At 48.4% G+C, this 27,117-nt stretch overlaps 1 protein-coding gene across 6 annotated transcripts in view; it reads left to right on the top strand.

Moving 5' to 3' along the window:
- The window catches only part of MEGF11 (multiple EGF like domains 11), a 389,675-nt gene that overhangs the window by 314,074 nt on the left and 48,484 nt on the right, over window positions 1–27,117 (top strand). For all 6 annotated transcript variants that reach the window (XM_063698633.1, XM_055362651.2, XM_055362646.2 and 3 more), the window contains 3 exons: window positions 197–333; window positions 5,734–5,946; window positions 13,145–13,319. In XM_063698633.1, the coding sequence (XP_063554703.1) occupies window positions 197–333; window positions 5,734–5,946; window positions 13,145–13,319 (525 nt within the window). The remainder of the gene's footprint in view (window positions 1–196; window positions 334–5,733; window positions 5,947–13,144; window positions 13,320–27,117) is intronic.

The following is a 27,117-nucleotide window of genomic DNA, read 5'->3' as shown; positions in this document are numbered from 1 at the left end:
ATAACTGGATGAGCAAGTTGGCCTCAGTCTCCCATCTCCCATCTCTAAGAGGAGGGCTTTGGAGCCCTGGTGTCCAGCTGTCTGAACTTCTTCTGGGAAGTTGGGTGGTCCCTGGAGCCACAGCAGGTGTGCCATTCCCAGGAAAGTTTGGCATTTCTGGAGCACCACCATGCATGTCTTCCCACCTTTCTTTTAGGGAGCAGTGTGTGCCCAGCCCTGCCCACCAGGGACGTTTGGCCAGAACTGCAGCCAGGATTGTCCTTGCCACCATGGAGGGCAGTGTGACCACGTGACTGGACAGTGCCACTGTACAGCTGGATACATGGGGGACAGGTAAGGATAGTGTTAACTGTTATCTTTGCTGTCCATTTTATTCATATTCATAGGAGACTTGCAGAGAACAGCTCATAGCCCTCTCTCTGCCAGCCTTCCAATTCCTTTCTCAGAAGGCACTCTGAGCTCTCCTGCCAGGGAGAGTTGGCACCTGATCCCTCCTCACCCTCGGCCTGCAGAGACACCCTCTTCTCTAGCCTAGTGGCCCAAGCCCTGAATTTAAATGGGCTCACCTGGGGGAAGGAGGTGAGCACCTGCCCCCACTCTCTACTCTCTGCACTCATAGAGGGAGGCAATGGCACAGATAATCCAAGGAAGCTGAGAGTACAAAATCACTTCATACGTTTTGCACGATTTCTTCTGGAAGGGGATTTTTAGTCCTAATTTGGGTTCCACCAAAAGGATACTGGCAGCAGTTTGCATCCTCTGAAGGCCTGTGGCTTAAGAGCAGACTGAAGGAGGGTGCCAATGTCCTGGAATGAAACCAGCCTTGCAGAGTGGATAATCAAAAAAACACAGAACTGGGGAATTGCCATATGTGCACATGTGCCACAGCTGGAAGAAGGAGGCCATGATGACAGGGCAAGTGTAGAGGAAAAAGGAGAAACAGCAACCGGTGTGTGTGATGGTGAGTAGATTGGAAGCTGGAAAAAGATATTTGAAACCCACAGAACCCGGGCCAAGTCTCCTCCCTCTCACTCTTGACCACGTGGATCTCTTCAAGCAGAGAAGGGCGTACAGAGGCAGCCCCCACACCCCATGCCTTGTTCTGTGGGGATCCATGTTTCATTTCTGGCTCCTGGACTTTATATTCTTCTCAGACAAAATGAGGAAACATTTTTCATCATTCCATGCCTGGGTGACATCAGGAAGCCGGGATGGAGGCTAAGTTAACCAATGAATCCCTCCATTTCTAATAGACATAATCGGGGCTCCTCCAGCTCTCACTAGAATCAGCCCCAAAGCCTTAGTGATGTCCAGAAAAGAGATTGTCCATTAGCCTTGGGCTTATTTACCTCCAGCTGGAAGTCTTTTAAGCCAGATATGATCTCTTTGTGAGCCAATGTTCATCAACGTGAGCTTCCCCAGCATAGAACATGGGGTGTGGCATCTGGGGATCCGTCCCTCCCTGACCCGTGGGAGAGAGGGCTGAAACATTGAGTGCATGTTCCCATCCTCACCATCTCCCCAAATAAGGAAATGCTTAGGATGAGCCAGTATGGACTGGAATCAGGAAGATCCTCAAGCCAGCACAGGACTCCTTTTTCAGTCCACTTTCTCATGAGAGTGCAAACCGCCCGCTTGTTGTTGGAAATGAGCAGGCCCAGGGCTCTAGCCGGCTGGACTCCATACCAGTAGACCCTAGCTCATTGGTGCTGTCGATTTTCCCTGTCAAGATGTGCCAAATAGAGAAATAATCCAAAATCTCTCTGCTTGTTGGAGCCTGGTCCATGATCCTGGGCAGAGAGGAACCCCTAAAGCCAAGGGGCCCTCCAGCAAGCTTTGCCAATCAACCACAGGAGGGTTCAATAGGAGGCCAGGCAGCATTTGGGCTTCTCACCTAAACGGGCTGCCTGGTGTTTAATATTTTGTAAAATTGCCTCCATTAATTTCATAGGTGACAGCTGCATTAACCCACCCCAAATCATCATGAGCATATTAAAGTTGAGTGGGTGTAATAATGCAGGCCTCCCCGGATAGGCAGAAACCAGTGCAAATTAAACACGAAATGTAACGAGGGCTTTGCAGCTCATTTTGTAATTTAATTGAGCAATGTATCTGGTTGTTAATGGCAATATTGGACACATTAGATTGATATGGTGCAAAGGAAGGATGTTTAAGTAGAAAACTAATTCCTGCTGTGATTATCCTTCTGTTCCGCAGGCCCCATTATTAGCATGCTTTGTGTAAAATTCATTAGCCATCGTTGCTTGATCTCTAAATAAATAAGTTGTTTAAATTGTGAGTAGGGAAAAAAAAAGAGGCTGATTATGTAAATGAATTAGGTTGTCAATATTTCCAGATTGTTTTTCTGGGGCTGTAGATCCAGGCACCCCAAAAATATAGTGGGCTAGGGAACTGCCCTTCAGAGGAGCTTAGGGTTCAGGGCTCTGTCCAGTCCTGCTAAGCAGGAGGGAGCAGGAATGTTTGAAAAGGAACAGGTATCAGGAGGTATCTGGTTTGAGTTTTTTCGCCCGACATTTGAGACATTCGAGGCCAGCAAAGCACAGTGACTTCTGGAGAAATCCATTTGCAGGCTGAACAGGGGCTGGCAACTCAGATAGTGATTATTTGGGTCTTCAGCTGCTCTTTTTCCTCCCCTTCTGGCTCAGTTTCCCTCCTTCCCTTCCCCCATTCTACTTCTCCTCCTTCTGTCTTCTACTTTCCATTCCTTCTCCAGACATCACCTTCTTTCTTGCCTCTTCTTCCCTCTCTTTTCTGCTCTCTTTCCCTTCATGAGGCCTCAGATTGGCTGAAATATGACAAGATTTGCAGAAAGACAATCTGGGGTCATCTTAGCCACATGCAGGCTGTGTGAGCTTGGAGCAGTTGCCTCACTTGTCTCATGGCAGCCTCCTTAACTCCAAAGTGAGGGTGATGAGAATATGTGCTGCTCCAGGGGCTGGGGACAGGCTCTGGGGCCTGAGCAGCTGGAAGCCCCTCAGTATACGGTGCCCAGGGGTGTTGTCATCATGATCCCTGCTGCCCCACTATTCTGCCAGATCACTCCTTGCTACAGTGGCTCTGAGAGGGGAGAGCTAGTGGCATCTTCTTGGGAAGGAAACACTCAAGGCCAGACCCCAGTCACTGTCCTCTTCTCCTTGTCACTGTGGGCACAGAGCAGCAAAGGCACAGAACAGAGACAAGGACACCCCAGTCTCAAGTTGCCAAGGCTGGTGCCCCACACACTGGCTGCTCTCATCCCCCACACACTTGCTAGCTGGCCCTGCCACATCCACGAGGGTCTGACCACTCACCCTCACCATAGACAACTGAGTCACCCAGACACAGAATCTCCCTGCCCTGTCTGTAGGAGAATACTTCCACCCCCACGATCCTCCAAAATACATAATAAAGAAGTTAGAGCTGTATTTTTTTTTAAATTGCTTTTCCCCTCTGATTACTGTAGAAGATATACAGAAAACCTGGAAAATGGAAACATACGATAATTAAAACACTAACTCCTTAAATCTACTCTACTATTAACATTTTAGAATGTTTCCCTTTGGGCTTTTTCATGCCTGAATTTAAGGCCAGAAGGTCAGATAGGCTCTGTTATAAGAACTGTTGAAAACAATATTAACATGAGTACTAGTGAAAATAACTAACTTTTCTAATTGAGCCTCAATTATGGTCTGGGCGCCTTTCTAAATGTTTACACACATTATCCCATTTAATTCTTACAGAACCCGATGAGGTTTAGTGAGTATCGTCCCATTTTACGAAAAAGAAGAGGATGTCAGAGCTTTAGGTTAGTTCTCCATTATCCGTCCGCATTGTTGAATCAGTGCTGGAACAAAGATATCCCAGAACCCCAGAGGCCAGAGGCCATTTCCATTTGTCTTTGGGATGCCAGAAGTCGTCCCCCTCTTTTACCCCTATTCCCCCAGGTTTAACCCTTGACTTATCCAGATCTAGTTGCTGTGACAATAAGTCTGCATCCTCTGGGAAAGAGCCCAGGGTGGGGGTAAGGGGTGTTGAGGCACATTCAGGAAACCAGGTGGTCAGCAGTGGGGGTCACACTCGCCCACGGAGGAGCCACACCCATGGCTGTGAGTTAAATGAAGTTGAATAATTATCCTTATGTTGGGAGCTCCAAGTACTAGCCCAGACACACACAGGACACAAAGGTGGTCCCAGGCTTCCTCCTTAGGGGCTCACAGGCTGATGGGAGAGACTCAGCCCCTACCTTCAGGGGACCTTCTTCCAAGGAAGGGAAAATAGCCTTGTCACAGGGCATTCTATAGTCCAATGCAGGAAGACGCTTCCTCTACTCGAGGGAAAATCTGCAGTCAGGGAGGAGATATGTCTCCCAGTAGGACAAGAGAGACTGTACATCTGGCCCAAAGGCTCAAAAACCAGAGATACTGTATAGAAACAAAATCACCCCATTTCATCAAATCTAAGGTGCCACTGATTGTAAGATGCATCACTGTTTCATATGCTGCAAAGAATGAAAAACACTGGCAATTAAACTATGACATGTCACCAATTACAAGACTTATGTAATTTCAGAGATATAAAAATATCTTTTAAAAACAAGGTGGCTCATGCCTGTAATCCCAGCACTTTGGGAGACCGAGGCAGGCGGATCGTGAGGTCAAGAGATTGAGACCATCCTGGACAACATGGTGAAACCCCGTCTCTAGTAAAAATACAAAAATTAGTTGTTGGGCGTGGCAGTGCACGCCTGTAGTCCCAGCTACTCGGGAGGCTGAGGCAGGAGAATAGCTTGAACCTGGGAGGCGGAGGTTGCAGCAAGATCATGCCATTCCAGCCTGGGCGACAGAGTGAGACTCCATCTCAAACAAACAAAAAAAGCAAGGTATTTTTAAACCTACCTAAACAGTTTTTTGTTTAATGGGTGCGGAGTTTCAGTTTGGGAAGATGGAAGCGTTCTGGAGATGGGTGGTGGTGATGTGGCACAACAGTGCGAATGTGCTTAATGCCACTGAACTCTACGTGGTTAAAATAGTCAATTCTATGGGGTGTACTGTCTTAGTCTGCTTATGCTGCTATAACAAAATACCCGAGACTGAGTAATTTATAAACAATGGACATTGATTCTCACAGTTCTGGAGGCTGAGAAGTTCAAGATCAAGGGGCCGACAGGTTTGGTGTCTGATGAGGGCCCCAATCTCTGCTTCCAAAATGGTGCCTTGAAGCCTGCATCCCCAGAGGGCGAAAAGAATAGAAGGGCCAAAAAAAAGAAAGAAAGAAAGAAAGGGACCTCACTGGCTCCCTCCAGCCCCTTTTATGAGAGCACTAATCCATTCATACCCTAATCACCTCCCAAAGGCCACACCTCCTAATACCACTGCATTGGGTGTTAAGTTTCAATGAGAATTTTGAGAGAAACATTTAAACCATAACCTGTATATTTCACCACAACTTTAATTTTTAAAAATTATTAGGCTTGGAATCAATAAAATATGGTAGTACAAACTTATTGCTGGGGGGACTGAGCAGACCTGGCATGAAAGGCAGAAATGACTGGGGCGAACTAAACCATGGACTACTTCCTGGAGGAGGAGCGAGAAAAGGGGAGAGGAGGCTGTGAGCAGGGTGGAGCACACCAGGCCTGGGCCAGATGGCCAGGAGGACCACATCCTGGAGGATCTTGAAGCACAGGTGAGGGATCCTGGCCCACAGCCTCAGCCCCACTCTGCTCTCCCACAGGTGCCAAGAGGAGTGCCCCTTCGGGTCCTTCGGCTTCCAGTGCTCACAGCGCTGTGACTGCCACAATGGGGGGCAGTGTTCACCCACCACGGGTGCCTGCGAGTGTGAGCCTGGCTACAAGGGCCCACGCTGCCAGGAGCGACTGTGCCCGGAGGGCCTGCATGGCCCAGGCTGCACCCTGCCCTGCCCCTGTGACGCTGACAACACCATCAGGTAGGAGCTGGGAATGGGCGAGCCCGGGACAAGGGCGGGGGGTGCTCAGGTAGAGAGGAGACTTGCTAGGATGTGGCTCCCCACCTCTAGCGTGGACATCCAGGCGGCGGGGGGGGGAAAGGGCTAGGACCTCAGCACTGAGCCCTGAGAACCACTTCGATGAAAAGAAGGGGAAGCCAAGGCCACATAGCCACAGTCAGGACTAGAGCCAGATCACTCACCTCTGTCCACCACACCTGGCTACCTGCATTTCCAAATGTGCCTGTCTGAGACTCCACACATGGGAGCAAGGAGACAGCAAGGAGGTGGGGTGGAGCACAGCTGCATGACCCTGGGGGCTAGGATGGCAGGGCTCGGGTGCCACAAGCTCTGAGCACATTGTCCTGGAGAATATTTCCCCTCCACTTGCGTGGCATCCAACCAGAGACAGGGCCACTAGGGCAGAAGTAGAGGCTTGAGCTGCAGAAGGTCAGGACTAGAAAGGACCTTAAAAATCACTAGGGCCATCCAGGGCCTAAGGAGGGTTGTCCCAACAGGCCCTGGCAAGGCTAGAGGAGCAGGAACAACAGGGGCAGCCCTTTATCAGGGCCTGAACTTGGGGCCAGCCCCTCCCCCAGCACTCTGTGTCGTTTGTGGCTTGGGGACATCTGGGCAGAAGTTGTCCCTCCACCCCCTACTTCCAAAGGAGCCTGAACCTGTGAAGCCAGAGCTGTTCTGGGCTACTGCTCCCAGCTCCCCTCCCTGCCCGCTTCATGCACCAGCTGGCACTGCCCCAGCTAACAATTGAGACTGTCAGCCCCAGATAAATGCCCCCACAGCCCTTTATCGTGGCTGCCTCTTATCTGGGTGATGAAGGTCAGGGGAGCATCCCTTCTCCCTCAGGCCTACGGACAGCCCAGGGAAGACCGGCCACCCTGGGCATGGGTGCTGCTGCTGTTTGCAGGGCAGACAGAGAATCCCTCTGCTTTGCAGCCCTGTTGCTGGGACGGCCAGGAGTTAGCCTGGGCCCCTCTTCGTTTCCGGGCTTTGATCTTTCACAAATCACTCTGGAGCCTCGTTCACTGCAAGCAGAGGCATCTCGGCAAGTGTTATGAGTTAAACTAAAAGGTCCTCCCTCCCTGGAGTGGAGCAGCTGGGGTGGTGTGAGGTAGAGGTGGAAGGCCCGGGAAGGAGACTGTCCAGAGAGGGTGCTAGAGCCAGTGGAGCTGGCCTGTCCATGACCTGAGCATTCATTCACTCGGTCATTCATTCAACAAACACTGAGCGCCTGCAGGGCTGGGCTATGAGGAGGAAACCCTGAGCACCTTCTACCGTATTTCTTCAAAGACAATACCAGTAGTGAGGCATAGCTTTATTTGGGTTACTACTAGGAAAATTCTATCAAGTGAACCATGACATACCATTGATTGTATAGCCAATATCAGAGATGTGAATTACCCAGTATCAGAGATGTGAAAATGTAGAGGAGAAGTACATCTTAGAACTGATGAAATATATGTGGCTGGCCCTGCTGGGTCCCATCATGTGCCCAAGTAACTGTGACCCAGGACTATGTGATGCTGGTCAGGGAAGGCTTCCTAGAAGAGGTGGCATCTGGGCTGGGTTTGAAGAGCAGAGTGAGAGCTCCAAGGCGCTAATTACAGAAATCTCATATGGCTGGTCAGGGGACTAGGCAGCTGGCTCAGACTGTTGCATGTGTCTAAATATTAAGATTCCAGGATCTGTCGCTCCTGCTGGGAAGCTGAGGGAGGACCCTCTCCAAGACAGGAAGCAAGGCTGATGCCAGGGTCCAATGCAGGGAGCTCCTGCCACAGAAATCTAACCAAGCCCCAAATTAAAGGGTTACTGTTTTCCTCCTGTGCCTGGGCAACCATGCCCTGTATAATTCATCCTTCCTCTGAAGGAGTCCTCGATGCATTATTAATCTGAAAGGACTCCCTCTTCTCTCCTGCTAATCTCAGCCCATCCAATATTGATGATTATTTGCTTTACTGTCTTTAAAACGTATCATGTTTCAGGGACTGGGAGGGAGTAGCAGTTCTTCAGAGTGGGGGCTCTGAGCGTGCCCACCAGTCTACTCCCCAGCCTGGTCTCCTCTGAGTCTGCATCACCACCTCCTTGAGGGCACCAGCAGCCTGGCTTGTCCATCCCTGTGGCCTCTAGCCTCAGCATTGCACGGTGCCTGCACAGAGTAGGCCTTCAGTAAGAGGAGTCCCTGAACTCATCTTAAACAGCCCATCCCTCTAGGAGGTTCTACCCATTAGCTGAAGTCAACCCTATTTTTTAAAAAAACATATTTCTCCCTTTCTCTTGGTACACTGGCCCAGTGACTGAGCCCCTGGCACAAAGTTTTTGTTCAGTTGAAGTTAGGGTTTCTCAACCTTGCCACCGTGAACATTTTGGGCTAGGTAATTCTTTGTTGGAGAGGGCTGTCCTGTGCTTTGTAGAATGTTGAGCAGCATCCCTGGCCTCTACCCACTAGATGCCAGTAGCACCCTTCTTCCACTGCCCAAGTTCTGACAATCAGAAATGTTTCCAGACATTGCTGGATGTCCTAGGGTGGGGTGGGGCAGGAAAAATTCCCAGAGGTTGAGAGCCTCCAGAGGTTGAGAGCCTCTGGGCTAAATGAACTCTCTTGTGCTGCACTTGATTGTTCTTATGGACACCAGAAAACAGCTCTCTTCCTCTATGTGGATGGAGGGCAGCCCCTCTCTTCCCATGAGCCTTTTTTGGCCCATTATAGAGTCTTCTCTTGAGATTCAAGAAAAGCAAAGGAATGACTCTGTGACTTCTAATCTTAAGACAGTTAAAGTTCAGGTACTGAGTGGGGATTGGGACTTCTGAGTCCTGCCCTCAAACCTATCTCTGTCTAAGCAAGTATCCGTAATAAGGGCACTTTATATATGCACATAAGATATACGTCCTTCTCCTCTCTATGCATAAGTTTCCCAATCTGTCCATCACCTTTCATCAACCCAGTGGGGGAAATGTTTTCCTGTGGTCTTTGAAAGTGAAGCTTCCACCCAACTCCCTGAGAGAAGGAACGTGGGATCCCTAGAAGCCTAGCCTCAAAGCTCCCTGCCTTCTGCAGAGCTTACAACAAAGCCCCCACCACAACAGTGTGCAAGGTCTTGAGCATCTTTCCTAGGCAGAAAAAGTAATCCCAGCCCCCAGCCAAAGAAAGCCCTAGCCACCCAGCTCCAGCCTCTCTCTGTCTGTGCCCTTCCGGCAAGGCTGCTGCACAGAGATTGAATCCATGCCCTGGGAAGGAAGAAGTGGCTGGTGAGATTCTCCAATTCTTCATTCCCTTTATCAATTATTTGTAGCACACACAAAGAAACATCCTCCTTTATACAGGAATAACCTTGAGAGAGAAAGCACCTGTGTGTCAGGGCTCTTAAATGTCCCCTCCACAATTGGGTTGTCATAGACTAATTCCAGCAGCCATGATCGTGTATTACCTTTGAAAGATTTGATTTAGCCAACAGATGCAGCATTGATAGAAATCTCATAGCAGCTGAAAGAAAGGCAGAAAAATCCACTCTGGAAGGATTCCTGTATTGTTCAGCTTTTGGTTCCTATTAACTTGTGATTAATCTATGTCTAGGGGAAATGGGAGAAAAGAAAAAACCAGAGAGAACGGAACCAGGCTAAACACAAGTGACTGTAACTTCTGCCTGAGCCAAAAACAGCAGTCCCTGGCCTGCCATGTGACTCAAGAGAATGGGGACCACCACCAGGAAGAAGGGATGCCTGGGAGAGGGGCTGTGCAAGTCACTCTGCTGAGGGACAAAGGTTCCAAGCATGGCGATCACAGCTCTCCATCATGATCAGTCAGCTGTCACTCTCCCTCCTCTTTTCAAAGGGACTTTTGGAGTTTCTATAAGATGAGTAGAGTAATCAAATTAAGAAAGTAGATATCCCATTTCTAGTAGAATTGTAGGGATATGAAAAAAAAAAGGACTGATTTTAGATTTGGTTTTGAGCCTTCTGGTTCTCAGAGTAAAGAGTAAAATTAGTGCCTAACATATCCCTGAGCAGCCAAAGTGACGGCAGCAGAGATCAAAAGCAGGAAATGCAAAGAGTACTTAGGTCAGCATTTGCTAGCTCGTTGTGTGTGGAGTGTGCTTTTCACAAGGTGGTGCCCTCACCAAAGTAAGAGCGTGTAATGGATGAGCTCCAGCTTGACCATTTGCTAGTCAGAGACAGCAGAAGCATCTATTGATGGAAGAGGCAGAAAGGTGCCTGAGACCTTTTAGAATCTCCAATGCTCAGCAGAGCTGATGGCTGCAGCCAAGACCTGCCAGGTCATTCCTAGGTTCAAGCATGTCAGTCTCCACAACCGTGACTGTGCCAGTCTCTCTACTCTAACCCTAAGCCTCAAACGAAGCTCTTGGAAAGATGCAACCTAAAGAGAAGAGTGCTCCAAAACCATCTAGCAGAGCGTCAGGGCCACCAAGGGGCACGCCTTCCCCACGATACCCATGCAGGTCGCTGTCTCCCCTTCCAGTGCCTTGGGGCTCAGAGAGGAATTTTTCTCAAACTGTAAAGGTCAGAAAGTCTTTGAACACTCATCCTTTACACCCATTCTTCTTTGTTAGATATTTACAGTTTTTATTGCTTTACATCTGTTTATAAATAAAATAGATGCTCAGTTTTGGTAAGTTAGGGAATACATTTAAAGAAAAAACTTAGCATCACTCAGTTTCTCAACCCAGAGATAGCACAAAAGCCATTTTGGGGTAAATTTGTCGATGTCTATATCGTTTTCATATTTTAGATTTGATATATTTTCATATTTGAAAGATTTGATTTAGCCAACAGATGCAGCATTGATAGAAATGGCTTTGTATACAAAGTGCTTATTTCACTTAACCTTATATCATTAAACATTTTGAGAAACAACTGAATACATCTCTTAGCATTCCTTCATATGGATGTCATAATTCATTTAACCAATACCCTGTGGTGAGAGGTGGCATGAGGCAGTGGACAAAATGTGGCCAGACAGACCTGGGTTTGAATCACAGCTTTGCCACTCACTGTCTTAGCTATGTGACCTTGGGCAAGTCACATAACCTCTAAATGCCATCTGTGAAATACAGGCTCAAATACCTAATTCACAGGCTTATTTGACGATTAGAAATACATATATAACGTGCCTGGTGCCTCAATAGCCTAGTCACATATTATTTATTATTATTTAAATTGCTTCCATTTTCCACTGTTATAAATAATGCTTCAGGGAACATCTCTGTGCATAAATCTTTCTCCACAACTATGATTATTTCCTTAGGATAGAGTCTTCGAAATGGAATTACAAGACCAGAGTCTGAATAAAAGTATTAAAGTATTAAAGACTTAAAAGTAAGTCTCCTGATATGTAACCTCAGATTGTTTTGAAACCTTTACCAGCATTTAAAAGCATCTTCACTGTTTTGATGGAAGAAAAGTGGTGTCCAATTGTTGTTTAGACTTGATGGTTAATGAGACTAAACACTTTTCTGAAATGATTACTAGCTACTTGTAATTATTATTCAGGAATTGCCTGTTCCTGTCCACCCCCTCATTTTCTGTGAGAAAACCAGGGTCCCTAGAAGAGAAACAGTTTGGCTAGGCTTCACACAATTAGTTTGCTCGTTAATTAATTTTCTAAATATATATTAAGCACCTCCAGTGTGCCAGGGACTCTGTTGGGCCCTGAGAAGGGAACAAGACAAATGGCTCTCCCCCATGGAGCTGCAACCTAGTGGAGAAGACAGATGATAAATCAGTAGAAAAGAATAAAGAATCAATGGAAGATAATTATATTTAGAGGAAGCTGTATTCATTTCCAAATATTCACCAGGGCAGTGAATATGAGCCAGGTGTTGGGGATCCATCAATGGTCCAGCAGGGCAAGGCGCCAAGGCCCCATGGAAGTTAGCAGAACCAAGACTTGCCCCAGGTTCTCCCTGCCAGCCCAGGGCATGCTTCTCTTGACCTTATCCCCGGAGCTTGGCTCCAGAGCAGGGAGGCCAGTGCCACAAGGAATCTAAAAGGCTTGTCTCTACCACCCAGCACTTCTTTGGTGTGTTAGTCTGAGCTCCTCCAGAAGCAGATACCAACAGCAAGAGGTTTACTAGGGGAAGCATCTGTGAGGGAAAGTGGGGAGGAAGCTGAGGAGGCTGGGAGAGCTGACAGATCACATGTGAGGAAGAAAGGAAGGAAGGAAGTTGGGAGAAAGAGTCTTAACCCACAGCACGGTTCTAAGAAAGTTTGCCAGGATGGGGTATCTTAAAGCCAAGGTAACCATCAGAGGAGTCCCAGATCTCCCAAGAGTGTGCCCACCTTAGTATCCCTGCTGTGTTCCAGCTGGAAGTGGCGCAGGGGAAATGTGGCCTCTGGATTTCAAACTCAGCACTGGGGCCATAGGTCAATTATGCTCCCGCAGGAGTTCTGAACAGCACATGGTTACAACTGGCATCCCGCTGACCATGAATAGACGTTGGCTATTGGATCAGATGGCTGCCAGCTAGAGGTTGCCCTACTCTCTGGAGGTCATGCCAGGGATCCCCTGCCTCTAGCCGAATGGTCCTTTCTCTAGCCTAAACAGGAGATGGAGAAGAGCTTGCTCACTGTTGAAGAGCCTGGCAAAGCGTAGGTTGGGGTTGCTCTCTCCAGGGCAGACATTGCCAGAGAGAGAAGGCCACATCTGGCCCAAAGTCTTGTTTTCACTCAGCCCAACATTCATTGAACACCTACAATATGGAAAGCCACTGGGATATCATTGCTACCTTCTCTTCCTGTTCCCACACTAGGCATTCACCTTAGGTGAGGGATGGATGAAGCCTTGGACTGCATAGTCTATAAGCCAAGGGACTAAAAGGCCACTCTCTGTTTTGGTTTCCATGTGTCTGAATTATAAAGAAGACTTGTGTGGGAGTCAGAAGACCTGTGTTCTAATCCTGCTCTTGACTTCTCCTTGCTGTTGACTTCAGGGTAGTTATATAATCACCCTGAGCCTCAGCTTCTGGGTGCTAATGAGACCATGTGGCCTTGGCATCTTCTGATAAACAGAAAAGGCATTGAGCAATTTAATCCCAGAGGTCCTTTGATCCCGCTACCCTAGGCAAGCCAGGCTTGGGGTAGACAGAGGGCGGGGCCATGGCTGCTTCCCAGAACAAGCTGTCTTCTCACCCTTCTCTCATCTGTGCAGCTGCCACCCAGTAACTGGAGCTTGTACCTGCCAGCCAGGCTGGTCTGGTCACCACTGCAATGAATCCTGCCCTGTTGGCTACTATGGCGATGGCTGCCAGCTGCCTTGCACCTGTCAGAATGGCGCCGACTGCCACAGCATCACTGGGGGCTGCACTTGTGCTCCGGGCTTCATGGTAAGATGGGAGGGGCCTCCCGTGGCCTTCCTGACCCCCACCGGGCCAGTTCCCCTCACCTCCTGGTGCAATCAGGAATGTGGCCCTGCACCCAGCTGCCTCCTTGTGTCCGCCTCAGAGATAGACTTCATGAGGGGAGAGCCCCTGAAGCTGTTCTCAAAGGGCCAGGGTTTGTAATACTAAAAATAATAGGAGGAGGGGGTCTTTCCATCACCCCCAACTCTGAAGGTTGCCTTCCTTTGTGCCCAGCTCCTCCCTGTCCATATCCTTAGGCACACAATATTTTTACATCAGAAAAACCACAATGTACAGAGACAGTTTTGCATTCTGCTTTCTTTCACCCACATTGCTATGTTGCTGCTTAGGCTTCTTAATTATCATTTTAAATGGCTGCATAACACTGCAGGAGCAGATGTACCCCCAGTTTATTCAGCCATTCTCTTACTGCTGAATATTGTTTCCAGTGTTAACAGTGAATGTTGCAGTGAGCATCTTCATACAAATAGCATTCCCCCACCGCACCCTTGAATTATTTCCTTAGGGTGAATTCCCAGGGTCAGTGGGCATAATATATTTATGGCTCTTGATGGATGTTGCCATATTACTTTCCTCAAGTGTTCTATAAATCTACACTGCCACCAATAGTGTATGAATGTACCTATTTCAGAATAACTTTGCTAACATTTTCTTAATTTTTGCTAATTATGTAGGTAGAAAATGGTTCCTCAATGTTGTTCTAATTTGCATTTCTCTGATTACGAGGGAGAGTGAACATCTTCCCTATGTTTGTTTACAATTTGTATTTTCTCATGAATTATGCTGGTCTTTATGAGGTTTGTTTCTGGGGAACTTGACATTGGAAGTGGAATCCTGTTCAAAGGCAGGGCATGCCCAGCAGGCCCAAGGAGCCAAACACTCAGGGGTTCTCTATGGCCATGTTTAATTGTGCTGTAGGAAGTGGTACAATTGTGCAGTTGAAAGAGTGTGGCCTTTGGAAGCAGACCTAGGTTGCACCCTGGCTATCCTACTCACCAATTGTGTGACCTTGGACCAGTGATTCAACTTCTCTTCAGTTCTGTTTCCTCACCTGTGAAATAAAACCCCTGCCTCGCAAGGTTGCTATCAGGTGTCAAGATGGGATATATAGAGTGCATTCTAGCAGGCTTCTCAGGCAGTAGTAAATTTTCTAAGCACCTGTGGTCCTTGTTCACTTGCAGGTTCTGATTCAGTCGGTCTGGGATGGGGTCTGAGGTTCTGCATTTCTAACAAGCTCCCAAGTGATACCAATAATGCTGGTCAGTGGTCCTCACTTTGAGTAGGACGCTGATATGTAGCCATGGGTCTCAACTTGGGCTGCACAGTGAAATCACTAGGAAAGCTTTATAAACATCAATGCCTGGGCCCCACTCCCAGAGATTCTGATGTATTTGGTCTAGGCATGGTCTGGCTGAGGCCAGTGTGCTGCTAAGATGGAGATCCACTGATCCACAGGGAATTCTTGTAGATCAAGGGAGGGTTTGCTTGGTGACAATGTCTTTTAAAGCCAGGTTGCCCCTGGTCTGCAGAGCAAGGCCCAGAACAAAACACTATTCAAATTGAAATGTGGCTAGTTCTGAATTGAGATGTGAAGTGGAAAATGCACATTGGATTTCCAAGACTTAGTATGAAAAGGTGAATATAAAATATCTCAATAATTTTGTTATATTGATTACATGTTATATATATATTTTTATTTATATATATTTAAAGTATTGTGTGTGTGTGTGTGTGTGTGTGTATATATATATATATATTTTTTTTTTTTTTTTTTTTTTTGAGTCTCACTTTGTTGCCCAGACTGGAGTACAGTGGCACAATCTCGGCTCATTGCAACCTCCGCCTCCTGGGTTCAAGCAATTCTCGTGCCTCAGCCTCCTAAGTAGCTGGGATTACAGGCATGTGCCACCACGCCTAGCTAATTTTTGTATTTTTAGTAGAGACAGGGTTTTGCCATGTTGGCCACGCTGATCTTGAACTCCTGGCCTCAAGTGATCCACCTACCTTGGCCTCCCAAAGTGCTGAGATTACAGGCATGAGCCACCACTTCTGGCCTAAATATATTTGTTTAAGTAAAAACACATTACTAAGATTATACTAAGATTAAAAAAAAAAAAAAAAAAAACAGTTACAATCCCCCTTCTTCCTCCCCAGTGCAGATAAAACTGGGTAAAAATGAACTCTTTGGCATCTTTGAAAGAGAAGGAAGTCTGGTTTTCTCTTAATTTACCTTTGTTAGTGTAAATTTTTTGTTGTAATTTCCACAGTAAAATGGAGGTGCCCTGGGTTTTGAATTTGGGTAGGAGAGAATAATTGTTTGGGATTAAAAAATCTCATGTAGCCAAGTGGTCAGGTGACTGCACCACACTGCTCATGGGTGACCCCTGTCCCAGCTTGGCTTCTAGCATAGCTGTAGGACTTTGGGCATCTGTGGATGGGGTGTATACAGGGAGAGAGAAGAACCTATTAACTTCTAAGATGGTCCACTGTATGGACTCCATGGATCAAGTCAGGAAACACTGTTCTGGGGGAAAAGGGGGAAAGTAGGAGCAAGAAGGTATGTGCATACATAAGAGTGGGAAGCTCATTGAGGGTTTTACGGTATGGTCATATACATTGTCTGTGTGTCTGCTGGGGGTCTTTCCTCCCTGTTCCCCCTTCTTTATCCCCAGTTGCCTGCCTACTCACTTCTCCTCAGAACAAGGGAAAACTGGGGCCCCAGAAAGGCCTGGAAGACTAGCATCTGTTTGCTCACTGTCCCCAGTGCTCCAACAGTCTGGAGGCCAGGCCACTGCCTCTCTTCCTTGCACCTGAGATGCAAATGACTTCCTGTCCTTGAACTTTGGGGCACAGGTGCATGCCAGAGTCATCTCACTGTGGAATGCCCCCTGCCTGGGGCTCAGGGCTAATACAGATTGTGAGTCAAGCTGCCCTGGTGAGACCCAGCGAATTCCCATCCATCTCCTCCCACCCAGCCTCATTATTCCTGGAAAGGCTCCTCTGGGGCTCTGTTGGATGTTGGGCAGGGGCTGCAGGAGGTGATTACAGAACAGTTCATTGTTCTCAACCAGCATGACTCACTCCTGTATGCATCAAGCCCTGAGGGGGAAGCCATTACTCTTGTCCTCACTCCAGCTTCTGAGTGAATGCAACTTCCCACAATTAGCCAGTTCTGGTCAAAGTAGGGGCAATCAGCAGAGCAGACTCAGCAGAGACTCGACTCAAGATGTCCCACAGTCAGTAATAATTAGCAATGCCTTTGTTGGTTGCTTGGTTTGTGAATGTATGTACGCGCCTTTATCCTTGAATGATTTTAGGATAGGTAGTCAGTTAAGGACTAATTAAAGGAGCCCTTTTCTGGGTGTTTGGAGACCTTCATTCTAGGCTCAGTAATCTTGGACGTGTCACTTTACCTTGCTGGGCCTCCATTTCCCTATCTGAACGATGGGAGGAGTAAATCAGTTTTGCCTGCTATTGGATGTGAGTATCCCCCATGACAGTGGATGTGAAACCGCATCCTCAGCTGTCCCCTCCCACCCCAGCTCTCCCTGCCCGGGGTCTTTAGGGAGGATATTGGGACAGCTTTATGAAAGTAGACTCTAGGGGCTGAGAATGGTCTCAGGCTCAACATAAACGTGAGGAGTGCTGATGAAGTAGTGCAGAACCACACCTGTGAGCTCAGTGGCATGCCTGCCCTAGTCACGTGGTCTCCACCCCCGAGAGCACAGGGACACGGGGCAGAAGCAGGTCCTGCTTGGGGCTCTGGACTGGCCTTCACACACTTCCACTTCCTTCCCAGGACATTGGAAGTGGAATCCTGTTCACCGAAATGTGAAATACTGGATGTTTCCTCTGCTAGGACTTAGGGGGCAGGTGGGGATGTGGAAAGACTAATCAGACCCCCATCCAGGAACCTGTGTTCTAGTAATAAGCACATTCACACTAGCAGTGAACACTCACTGAATCCTGGCTGCACGCTTCATCTGACTTATGCCTCACAAGGGCCCGTGGAGATGCACTTTCACTTTCCTCAATTTGCAGATGAGGAGCTGGAGTTCAAACAGGATTAGCGACTTGCCTGGGATCACAAAGCCAGCAGTGGTGGGAGACATTGAACTCTCATATTAGTTGATGAGCTTTGATTGAAGGGTGACCACGGAACCAGACAAATCTAAGTTCAAATCCTAGCTCTCCAATGCCCACACTGACGACTGGCAAGCCACTTATCCTGCCTGACATGGAACTTCCTCATCTGCTAAAACAAGACTTTGCTTGTGAGAATTAGGAACATTATATGAAAAGTTCAAAGCCAGTGCCTGAAATACAACAGACACTTGGTGAAATGGCAGCAATTACTGGTAAGCTATGAGAGTAGTGGGGGAACGTTGCTTCCCCCATGCCCGTGATACCAGTAGGAGGGTGTTGGGATGAGCTGTACCCAGGGATACCTGATGGATCAGAGCCATGAACGTGCACAACTGCTGTTCTAGGCAGGTCCACCCAAGCACCTGTGGGTCACCCTGAATGGTCGGTCTCAGGAGGCACTGTACGAGTGGACAAGCCTCTCAACATTTGGGGAAATGGAGATAGAGATGGGGGTGGGAAGAGAGCCTGGGCATTTTACATGTTTGCTTGGCAGCAGTGATAGAATCACTTGGGGTATGCATTGGTAAATTGCACTGTGGCTGCCCAGTGGGGGCAAAGAGCCCTGGACCAGAAAACAAGAAATGAGTTTGTAGCTTTAGCTCTGCTAACTTTCTGGGTTTCTATTTCTCATCTATAAAATGGGAATGAAATTCCCTGCCCATCGGAAACAGTGGTGTGGGAGCTAGTCATTCCAGTGGGAGTGCTTACAAGTGGAAACGGCATCGTTTCAGCACCTTGGACAGCCTCATGAGCCAGGGATTCAAGGCTACTCTGTGCCTTCTTAGAATCCAGGGTCCTCGCCCAGACAGAACACCAGGGTGAACAGGGATGGGAGAAGGCAGAGTGAGGGGTCACATGACACAGTGGTCAGGCCAGCAGAGTCCTGAAATACCTGTCTTTGTGAGGATGATCCTATCCAGGAGGTGAGGACCTTTCTTCACACCCCGCTGAGCTAGGGAATTAGCTGAATTGTGGATGAGGGGACTAAGTGGAGCTGTCCATCCACTTGCAGGTTGGCATCACATCACCCCTCTCTGTGGCTCCCCACTGCCCACCAAATAAACCTCAAATCCCAGGCCTTTGTAACATGCCCTCGAACCTAGTCTACCCTAACCTCATCTCCCACTAAGTCCTGCCACAATCTGCAGCACACATAACTCATTTCCTCCCCACACACAGTACAGTAGTCCCCGTTATCCATGAGGGATACATTCTAAGACCTCCAGTGCCTGAAATTGTGGGCAGTACTGAATTCTGTATGTACTACACAATAAGAGATTAACAGTAATAACTAATAATAGAACAATTATAATAATATGCTATTAAATTTATGTGAATGTGGCCTCTCAAAATATCTTTAAAAAAAATTTTTTTTAGAGATAGGGCCTCGTTCTATTGCCCAGGCTGTAGTGTAATGGCACAATCATAGCTCACTGTAACCTCAAACTCCTGGGCTCAAGTGATCCTCCTGCATCAAACTCCTGAGCAGCTGAGAATATAGGCATGTACCACCATGCCCAGCTATTTAAAAAAAAAAATTTGTAGAGATGGAGTCTCACTATGTTGCCCAGGCTGGTCTGGAACTCCTGGCCCCAAGCAATCCTCTCATCTTAGGCTTAAAATATCTTCTTGTATTGTACAAGCCTACTTTGTTGGGGGTTTTTTTTGTTTTTTGTTTGTTTGTTTGTTTTGAGGTGGACTCTTGCCCTGTTGCCTAGGCTGAAATGCAGTGGCGTGATCTCAGCTTACTGCAACCTCCACCTCCCGGGTTCAAGCAATTCTCTTGCCTGAGCCTCCTGAGTAGCTGGGATTACAGGCATGTGCCAACACATCCAGCTAATTTTTGTATTTTTAGTAGAGACAGGGTTTCACCATGTTGGCCAGGCTGGTCTCGAACTCCTGACCTCATGTAATCTGCCCGCCTCGGCCTCACAAAGTGCTGGGATTACAGGCTTGAGCCACTGTGCCCAGCCACAAACCTACTTTAAAACCACAGTTGACCTCAGGTAACTGACACTATAGAAAGTGAAACCAGGGATAAGGGGGCACTACTATATGTTCTTTGGGGCCTCTGTGCTTTTTCTCAAACCTCTCTTTCTTCCTAGAATGCCCTTCCCATAGTCCCTATCGCATCTATGAAAATCCTTCTCAGCCTTTCAGGAAATCAAAGGCTGCCTCTTCCATGAAGCCTTCCCTGAATACTCCTCTCTTCGGAATTAACCATTCCATCCCTTTGTTTCCACTGTGTGTGGCTCATACTCAGGTTCTATCTCCCTAAGGACAACAACATGTTTCCCTCTAACCCTGGACCTCCTAACAAGCCTACAATGCCTACCACACAAATATCTTGCTCAGCAAACTCCCTGAAATGAATGAAATCCCTGGTAGACCCAGTGCCCTTAAAGCAGAAGTTTCTGGAACATTTCTGAGCTTTACAGTAAGGAAATTCACGGCATTTCCCAAGAGGCCTTGCCAGTAGGGCTGGGACTTGACTCTACCTGTTGGCTTCTCTGAAATTTATGTAAACAGATAGCTACAGTGGGACTGGAGCAGCTGACCCCTGACACCATCTCCAGATTCTTTGAGCAGTGGCATGAGCTTCTGCCTTATGAAATTTTGTGTAGTGGTTTGCAGAGACTCTGGTGCCAAATTCTCTGCCTTCGAATACCAGCTTTGCTGCACATTAGCTGTGTGACGTTGGGCAAGATATTGTACCTCTCTGTGCCCCTAGTTTCTTTTATTTCCTTTTGTGTGTGTGTGTGTGTCTGTGTGTCTAAGCCTCACTCTATTGCCCAGGCTGGAATGCAGTGGTGCGATCTTGGCTTACTGTGCAGCCTTGACCTCTCTGGGCTCAGGCGATCCTCCCACCTCAACCTCCCAAGTAGCTGGGTCTACAGGTGCACGCCATCATGCCCAGCTGATTTTTTTGTAGAGATGGGGTTTTGCCATGTTGCCCAGGCTGGTCTCGAATTCCTGGCCTCTCATGATCTGCCCATCTTGGCCTCCCAAAATGTTGGGTTTCCAGGCGTGAGCCACTATACCCAGCCTGCCTCTAGTTTCTTATATAAAGGAATAATAACATAGCCTTGTAGGATTATTGGGCTGACTAAATTAATTAGTAAATATAAAGTGCTTAGAATGTCTAGCATATTAGTAATCTTTCAACAAGCATTAGCTATTATCGCTGTTGATGATGATGATGATGCCACTACTGCTGCTGCTGTTGTTATTTACACCAAGGGGTCTCTCACTTGAAGAGGATGACTGGTCCTGGCCTGAGTGCCCTGTTTGGGGGTAGAGGTGGAAATGGGGGTGAGAGAAAGGAAGCAGTTAGTTGAATCTTTCCCTTGGCTGGGAACAGCAGGGTTGCCAAGGGCTCCTGGGTTCCCAAGAGCAGCCACAGAACCGAGAATAGACTTCCTGCTCACACGGGGGAAGAAGGCTGATTTCTCGGCTCCACCATGCTCCTCTGCTGACTAGCCTTCCTTTCCTTAATTAAGGCCTCACCTAGGTGGCCAGACTGATGGAGCCTCCTCCACTGCTGTAGGACTAATTACTGCCACCTTGGTGCCTGCAGTGAACTGTCTGTGAGGTCACTGCCAGGGCTGCAAAAACTTGATTTCTCAGACCCCCATCTGGCTGCCTCCTCCCGCATGGATCCTGTGTGGCTGGAAGATAAGGGGCCCTCTGGCCATTCCTCAGCCCAGATGCTCCCTTTCAGCTCCACTGTGATGGAGACAGGAATGCGGGAAGCAGAGGAGAGGGGCTCCAGTGTCCCCTCCCATAGGATTCGGGGCCCATATTTCTCCCCAGGATGACAGCATTTCTATTACCTTAAAGGGCTCATCTATTTATGCTGCAATTTTTTGAAGCCCTGCCTGCCATTATTGAACCCTGCATGCTGGCGAGGGGAGCAGGCACTCCATCACCCAAATGAACAAATTTGTTTCCGCATTTTTCTCACCTTTCTCTGTGCCACTGGTAGGTCATACAGAAACCTCAGCTGTTCTGACCAGGGAAGGTGGGAGTGGGGTGCAAGAGTTATGAAAATTCAGATCAGTGGAGCGGTGATTGAATTTCCCTCCAAGGTTTCCAATGTCCTTTAAAGATGTTACGCTCCCCTGGCCTCCCCCAGCTGGGCAGAGTGCATGTCCACCTCTTGGGTGGCTCCTAAGCTGGAACTAGGGAGTGAGAGAAGTGTGACCAGTAGAGAATGCAGACTGAAAATGACAGCCAGGTGACATGGATATCATGTGTGTGCATTTTCTTTTCTAATTGTTTCATTCTTCATCAAGCTGAGATCTACAGGCTGTTAGCCCTAAGAACAGAAAACCAGCTTCTCATCCCCTCACCTCCCACTATTGACTCATTTCCCAATTACTGTAGTAAAAGATTTTCCTGAATGCAGCACCGGGAATGAGGAATTCATCCTCTAGCTGCCACGCCTGTGCGAACAGAGGAGTACAAACACTGCAAAATAGCAGAAATGATCATCCAAAAATAAGACACACACACACACACACTCCAGTACCCAAGTCCTAGCTCTGTTATCACCTCCTATGTGGTCTTGTTGGAGTTACTTAAGCTTCTCAAGCCTCATTTTTTCATCAATAAAACAGGATAATTAATGGCACTATGCTGTAGTGTTATTCTGAGGATTGAATTAGATAAAATATATAGAACAAAGCCCGGCACGTAGCGAATGTTCAGTAAATGTTTGTCAAGGTTTATTATGTGGTTGTGGAGAGAAGACACACTGCAAGCAAAAGGACATGGACTTTGGAATCAGACAGTCCTGGCTTGGAATCCCACATCTGTCACTCAGTAGCTGTGTGACCTTAGGAAACACAGCCTCTTAGAGCCCATTTCTCATTGGTGAGATGGATTAATAATGCCAGCCCTTCGGGGTCGGTGGGCGCACTGAGCGAGATGCAGGGTGTAACGCTGTAAAACAGGTGTAACACTGTAAAACAGCTTCATAATGGTGGAGCTGGAAGAATGCTCAGGGCTTCCACAGTGCACAGCAAAAAAAAACAAGGTCAGAAAGGGAAAGTGAACTTCCCTCAGGTCACACAGCATATTGTAACAGCTGGGATGGAATACAGGCAACATGACTCCCAGCCTACTGTTCTTTCCACCTTTACCTCCATCTCATGAGCTTCCTGTACCCAGAGCAGACACGTACTGATGTTTCCCTGGGCAGGGAGGGATGGTGGGGGTGGCAGGTCGGTGGGGGCACAAAGGGAGTCACCAGGGGGTTAAGTCATGTTGTCAATTAATTCACAGAGCAAAGTAGGGAAAATTGGTTTTATGTCACTAAGATGAGTCCAGCCTTCCCCCTCTGGGACCCCACTGTACAGCTTATTAGGGAAAACTGCTGACTCTTCTACTCTAAAAAATAAACATTTGCCATCTCAGACCACCCTCCTGCTGTCATGGTCCTGATGTCCTTATTATCAGTACCCTCATTACTGGGGTCTGGGCTGGGGCTTTGTCTCAGGCCTAGTGGCCGCAGCAATCTCTGTGCAGCAAAAGAAGCTACTGGAGCAGATCTGCGGCATCTGTGCTTTAAGTATACCCAGTTTTCTTTTTGTCCAAGTCTCCAGCATAGATGGGGCTTCTGCTGGCTCCCAGTCCTAGCCAGAACCCAGGGCCTGGGTCTGACCTCACCAATTCTAGAGGGCAGGGATAGGGCCACAAATCAGAGAAGCCTCCCTGAAAGGTCTGGAGAAAGTAGACAATCAAATGGGGGTGATGATGGCTCATATTTTGCAGTGGGCCCTAGGCCAGGCACTCTGTTCTATATACATTGTGTTTAATCCTCACAACAACCCTGTAGGGTGGGGCTGTAGCATCCCCACTTTGCACTCTGGGATTCTACCCATCCTTCCCAACAGCTTGTTTCATTGGAGCTTTACACCAGCCCCAGGAGACAGGGGGTCAGCGTTTGCACCCTCATTGTGCAGAAGAGCCCACAGGCTCTAGTCCCCCCACAAAATCTGCAGGCCTGGAACAAAGAAAGCTCCTGCTAGCCCTGCGCTCAAGCTTCAGTGCCCCAGCTCCCCAGCCCCCTAGCCCAGCCCCTCCCAGCCACCTCTCCCTTAGTCATTAGTGCCGATAATTCCATCTGCAAGAGTAATTATCAACCCCAGGAGGGGAAGGGATTCCTGCCAGAAGATGTGATTATGTCTGGAAAATGAAGGATATTGCAAAAAAAGGTCATGAATAAATTATTTCAAGGTGGGGCTAATAAGAAAACTAACAATGGGGGTAAATGCAAAAAACAGAAAAAACAACAACAAAAAATCTATTTAAAAGTTATCTCCCAAAAACACTAAAAAATTAATATTCTTGCTTCTCCTAAAAGTTCTGAGGAGGGAGATATAATTCCCTGAGACAGGCCCAGGGAAGCCAGTCAGGGGCTCCCTGGCCATGAGGCACAGGTGTCGAGGAGGGTGTAGGGAGTGGAAGGAAAAGAGTGGGAGCAGAGCAGGTGGGCCCTGCATGCCAAGGTGGGGTCTTGCGCTTAAGTCAGCAGGCAAGAGGGAGCCACTGCCATCTCGAGCAGGGGTGTGACAAAACAGTACTGTATTTGACCTCCATTCTCTGTGTCGGGAGATGGTGATGTCACAGAATAAGAACCAGCATGCAGGCTGGGTGCAGTGGCTCACACCTGTAATCACAGCACTTTGGGAGGCCGAAGTGGGTGGATCACCTGAGCTCAGGAGTTCGAGAGCAGCCTCGCCAACATGGTGAAACCCCATCTCTACTAAAAATACAAAAATTAGCCAGGCATGGTGGTGGGTGCCAGTAGTCCCAGGTACTTGGGAGGCTGAGGCACGAGAATAGCTTGAATCTTGCAGTGAGCCGAGATCACGCCACTGTACTCCAGCCTGGGTGATAGAGCATGTAGTAGGTGCTCAGTAGATGCTGGATCCCATCCTCCCCAAATGTCTTCACTGGAGGCTGCTTGGCAGAGTGGGGAGAGCATGGACTTTGAGTCAGGGAAACCTGAGTTTGCATCTCAGCCTTGCCATTCACCTCCTGGGTGGCTTAGGGCAGGTTCACCCTTTGCTCGCCTCACATGTGGATGTTTCTTGTAGGACGGTTGTGAGCATGAGACAGGGCAAGCTCTACAAAAGTGTTTGGCACAGAGTAGGTAAATCATAGCCTCTTCTTGCACCTGCAGTGGGCCTAGTTCCTGTTGGGTCATATGTAATAATAAAACGCTGAAAGCATCTATAGCACTTACCCTGGGCCAGGCACTGTTCTAAGAACATTACGTATATTAACTTATTTCATCTTCACCACTACCCTTGGAAGAAGATACTATTGTAATTCCCATTTTGCAGACAGGGAAACTAAGACACAGAGAGGTTAACACCTTGCACAAGGTCCAAAAAGCCCCAGGGCCAAGACCTGAACCCAAAAGTCAGGTTGCAGAGTCCATGAGCTTGACACGCCCGCCTGCCCCTGCGTGTGAGCTGCGGGTAAACCCAGAGTGATCCTCACTGCCCCCAACAGGATGAAACCTTAACTGTGGCCTTGGGGGTGATGGAGCCAGGAGAGCTGAATTTGGAAATGGCTGACAAATGATGGGGGAATCAGGCACCTGTCAGGCAGCTCAGGGGAGGTGTCCATTCCCCAGGTGGTGGCAGGAATGGAGTGCCCAGTCACCACGCTGTCCATCCGTATCACTGTTCTCCAATACAAAACACTCATAAACACCATCTCATGTGCTCTCACTGCCCTCTGAGGGCTGTGATGGCGCCACCGACATTTTACAAATAAATAAACTGGCGTGGCAAGGTTACATAGTCTCTGGGGCATCTCAGCACTCCCCAGCTCAGGGCTGAGCCCCTCCTCAGGCCCTCACTGCTCCCCAGGGTGCCCCCTCCCACCCCATCTCCCTCAGTAGCTCTGCTCCCCTCTCCTCCCTCAGGCCTGCAGCGCCACACCAGGTCTGCCCTGCAGGGAGGTCTGCCCTGAGCTCCCATCAAACTTGCCCCTTCCTGGGCTTGGGTGCCTTCATGGAGGGCACATTCCAGGCCCGTGTTCTGTGTGGTGAGGCACTCTGTGAGAACTTGACTGAGAAACCTCTAGGGCCAGAAAAATCTAGAGGAAACTAGCTTTAAAAACCCAAGGGGCTGGGCACGGTGGCTCACGCCTGCAATCCCAGCAGTTTAGGAGGCTGAGGAGGGCAGATCACTTGGGGTCACAAGTTCGAGACCAGCCTAGCCAATGTGGTGAAACCCCACCTCTACTAAAAATACAAAAATTAGCTAGGCATGGTGTGCGCCTGTAATCCCAGCTACTCGGGAGGCTAAGGCAGGAGAATCACTTGAACCCGGGAGATGGAGGTAGCAGTGAGCTGAGATGGCACCACTGCACTCCAGCCTGGGTGACAGAGTGAGACTCCATCTCAAAAAAAAAAAAAAAAAAAAAAAACCTGAGAGTTTATATGAGTTGGGGAGTTGGGGATGCGGATGGACCAGAGGACACTGGACAGTAGAGGCAGCCGTCCCCACCCCAACTCCTTTTTTGTTCTCTAGTAAAAGCCTCTCCAGTGTTAAATTCTGGGCTGTCTTTGCATTCAGTCTATAATTGTTTTTATAATGATTCCACAATCAATAAGCAATTGGATTTGCCAGAGTCTAGACTCTCAGCCAGAGAGGAAGGGCCCAGGCACCTTTCTAAAACAGGCTGGAACACTGAGTCACTCACCTGCTCTAGGGGGCCCTCTTTTATCTCCCAAGCAAAGTTCACACCTGTCGCTCAAGGCCATCCTGGCTGGGCCCAGCCTGACCTCCAGGCTCCTGCTACTGCCTCTCATCACCCATCCCTAACCCCTGAACTCCAGCAAATCCAAACTGCCTTACCCTGCAGCCCCCCAACCCACGTGTGGCCCCACTGCCACGCCTTTGTTCAGTCTGCCCCTTCCCTCGAATACCCTTGCTCTCCATCCCCCTCAGCCAAATCCTGCCGGTGCACCCTCCAGTCTCCATTCAGTTGCCACCTCCTTATAAAGCCTTCTTGCTGTCTTCCCTATGGGACAGAGCCTTTCCATAGGACACTGACATACCCACTCTGGTGGCACATTGTGGATGTTTTTCTCCCATCTACTAAACAGAAAGCTCCAAGGGTCTGTCCAGTTCATCCCTGTGTGCTTACTCTATTCCCCACCCTGCCACCTCCTAACCCCCAGCCTATCCAAGCCCGGCACAGTCCCCTGCACAGAGTGTCAGTAAATATGTGTTGAATAAATGCACAGATAGTTTAGAAGCATCCCCTAAAATGTGAATGCACCGCATTTTACTTGGACCCTAGTTTTCCTTATTAGCCTCTGCAAGACCCTCTGTCCCCCACAGTCTGGCTCCCAGCTGGGACATTGTCACCATCACTATTGTCAGACTCTGGCTCTGCAGGCCACTGCCCCAAGTCCATACTACACAGCCCTCACCTAGGGAGCTGGGCTCTTTTACGGTACACATGCATGTATACCCTATAGATCCAAGCCACCCCTCCCTGACTTTGACCCGTACCATGCTCAAAGCCACTATGATCAAATCACCGTTGGGGCTCCATGGCCAGGATCAGCCCAGATGTCTGACATGCA

Source organism: Gorilla gorilla, chromosome 16 (genome assembly GCF_029281585.2).
Source record: "Gorilla gorilla gorilla isolate KB3781 chromosome 16, NHGRI_mGorGor1-v2.1_pri, whole genome shotgun sequence".
Lineage (NCBI taxonomy): Eukaryota > Metazoa > Chordata > Mammalia > Primates > Hominidae > Gorilla > Gorilla gorilla.
The sequence above is the reverse complement of the archived record's forward strand: the minus strand, read 5'-3'. Positions and strand labels throughout refer to the sequence as shown.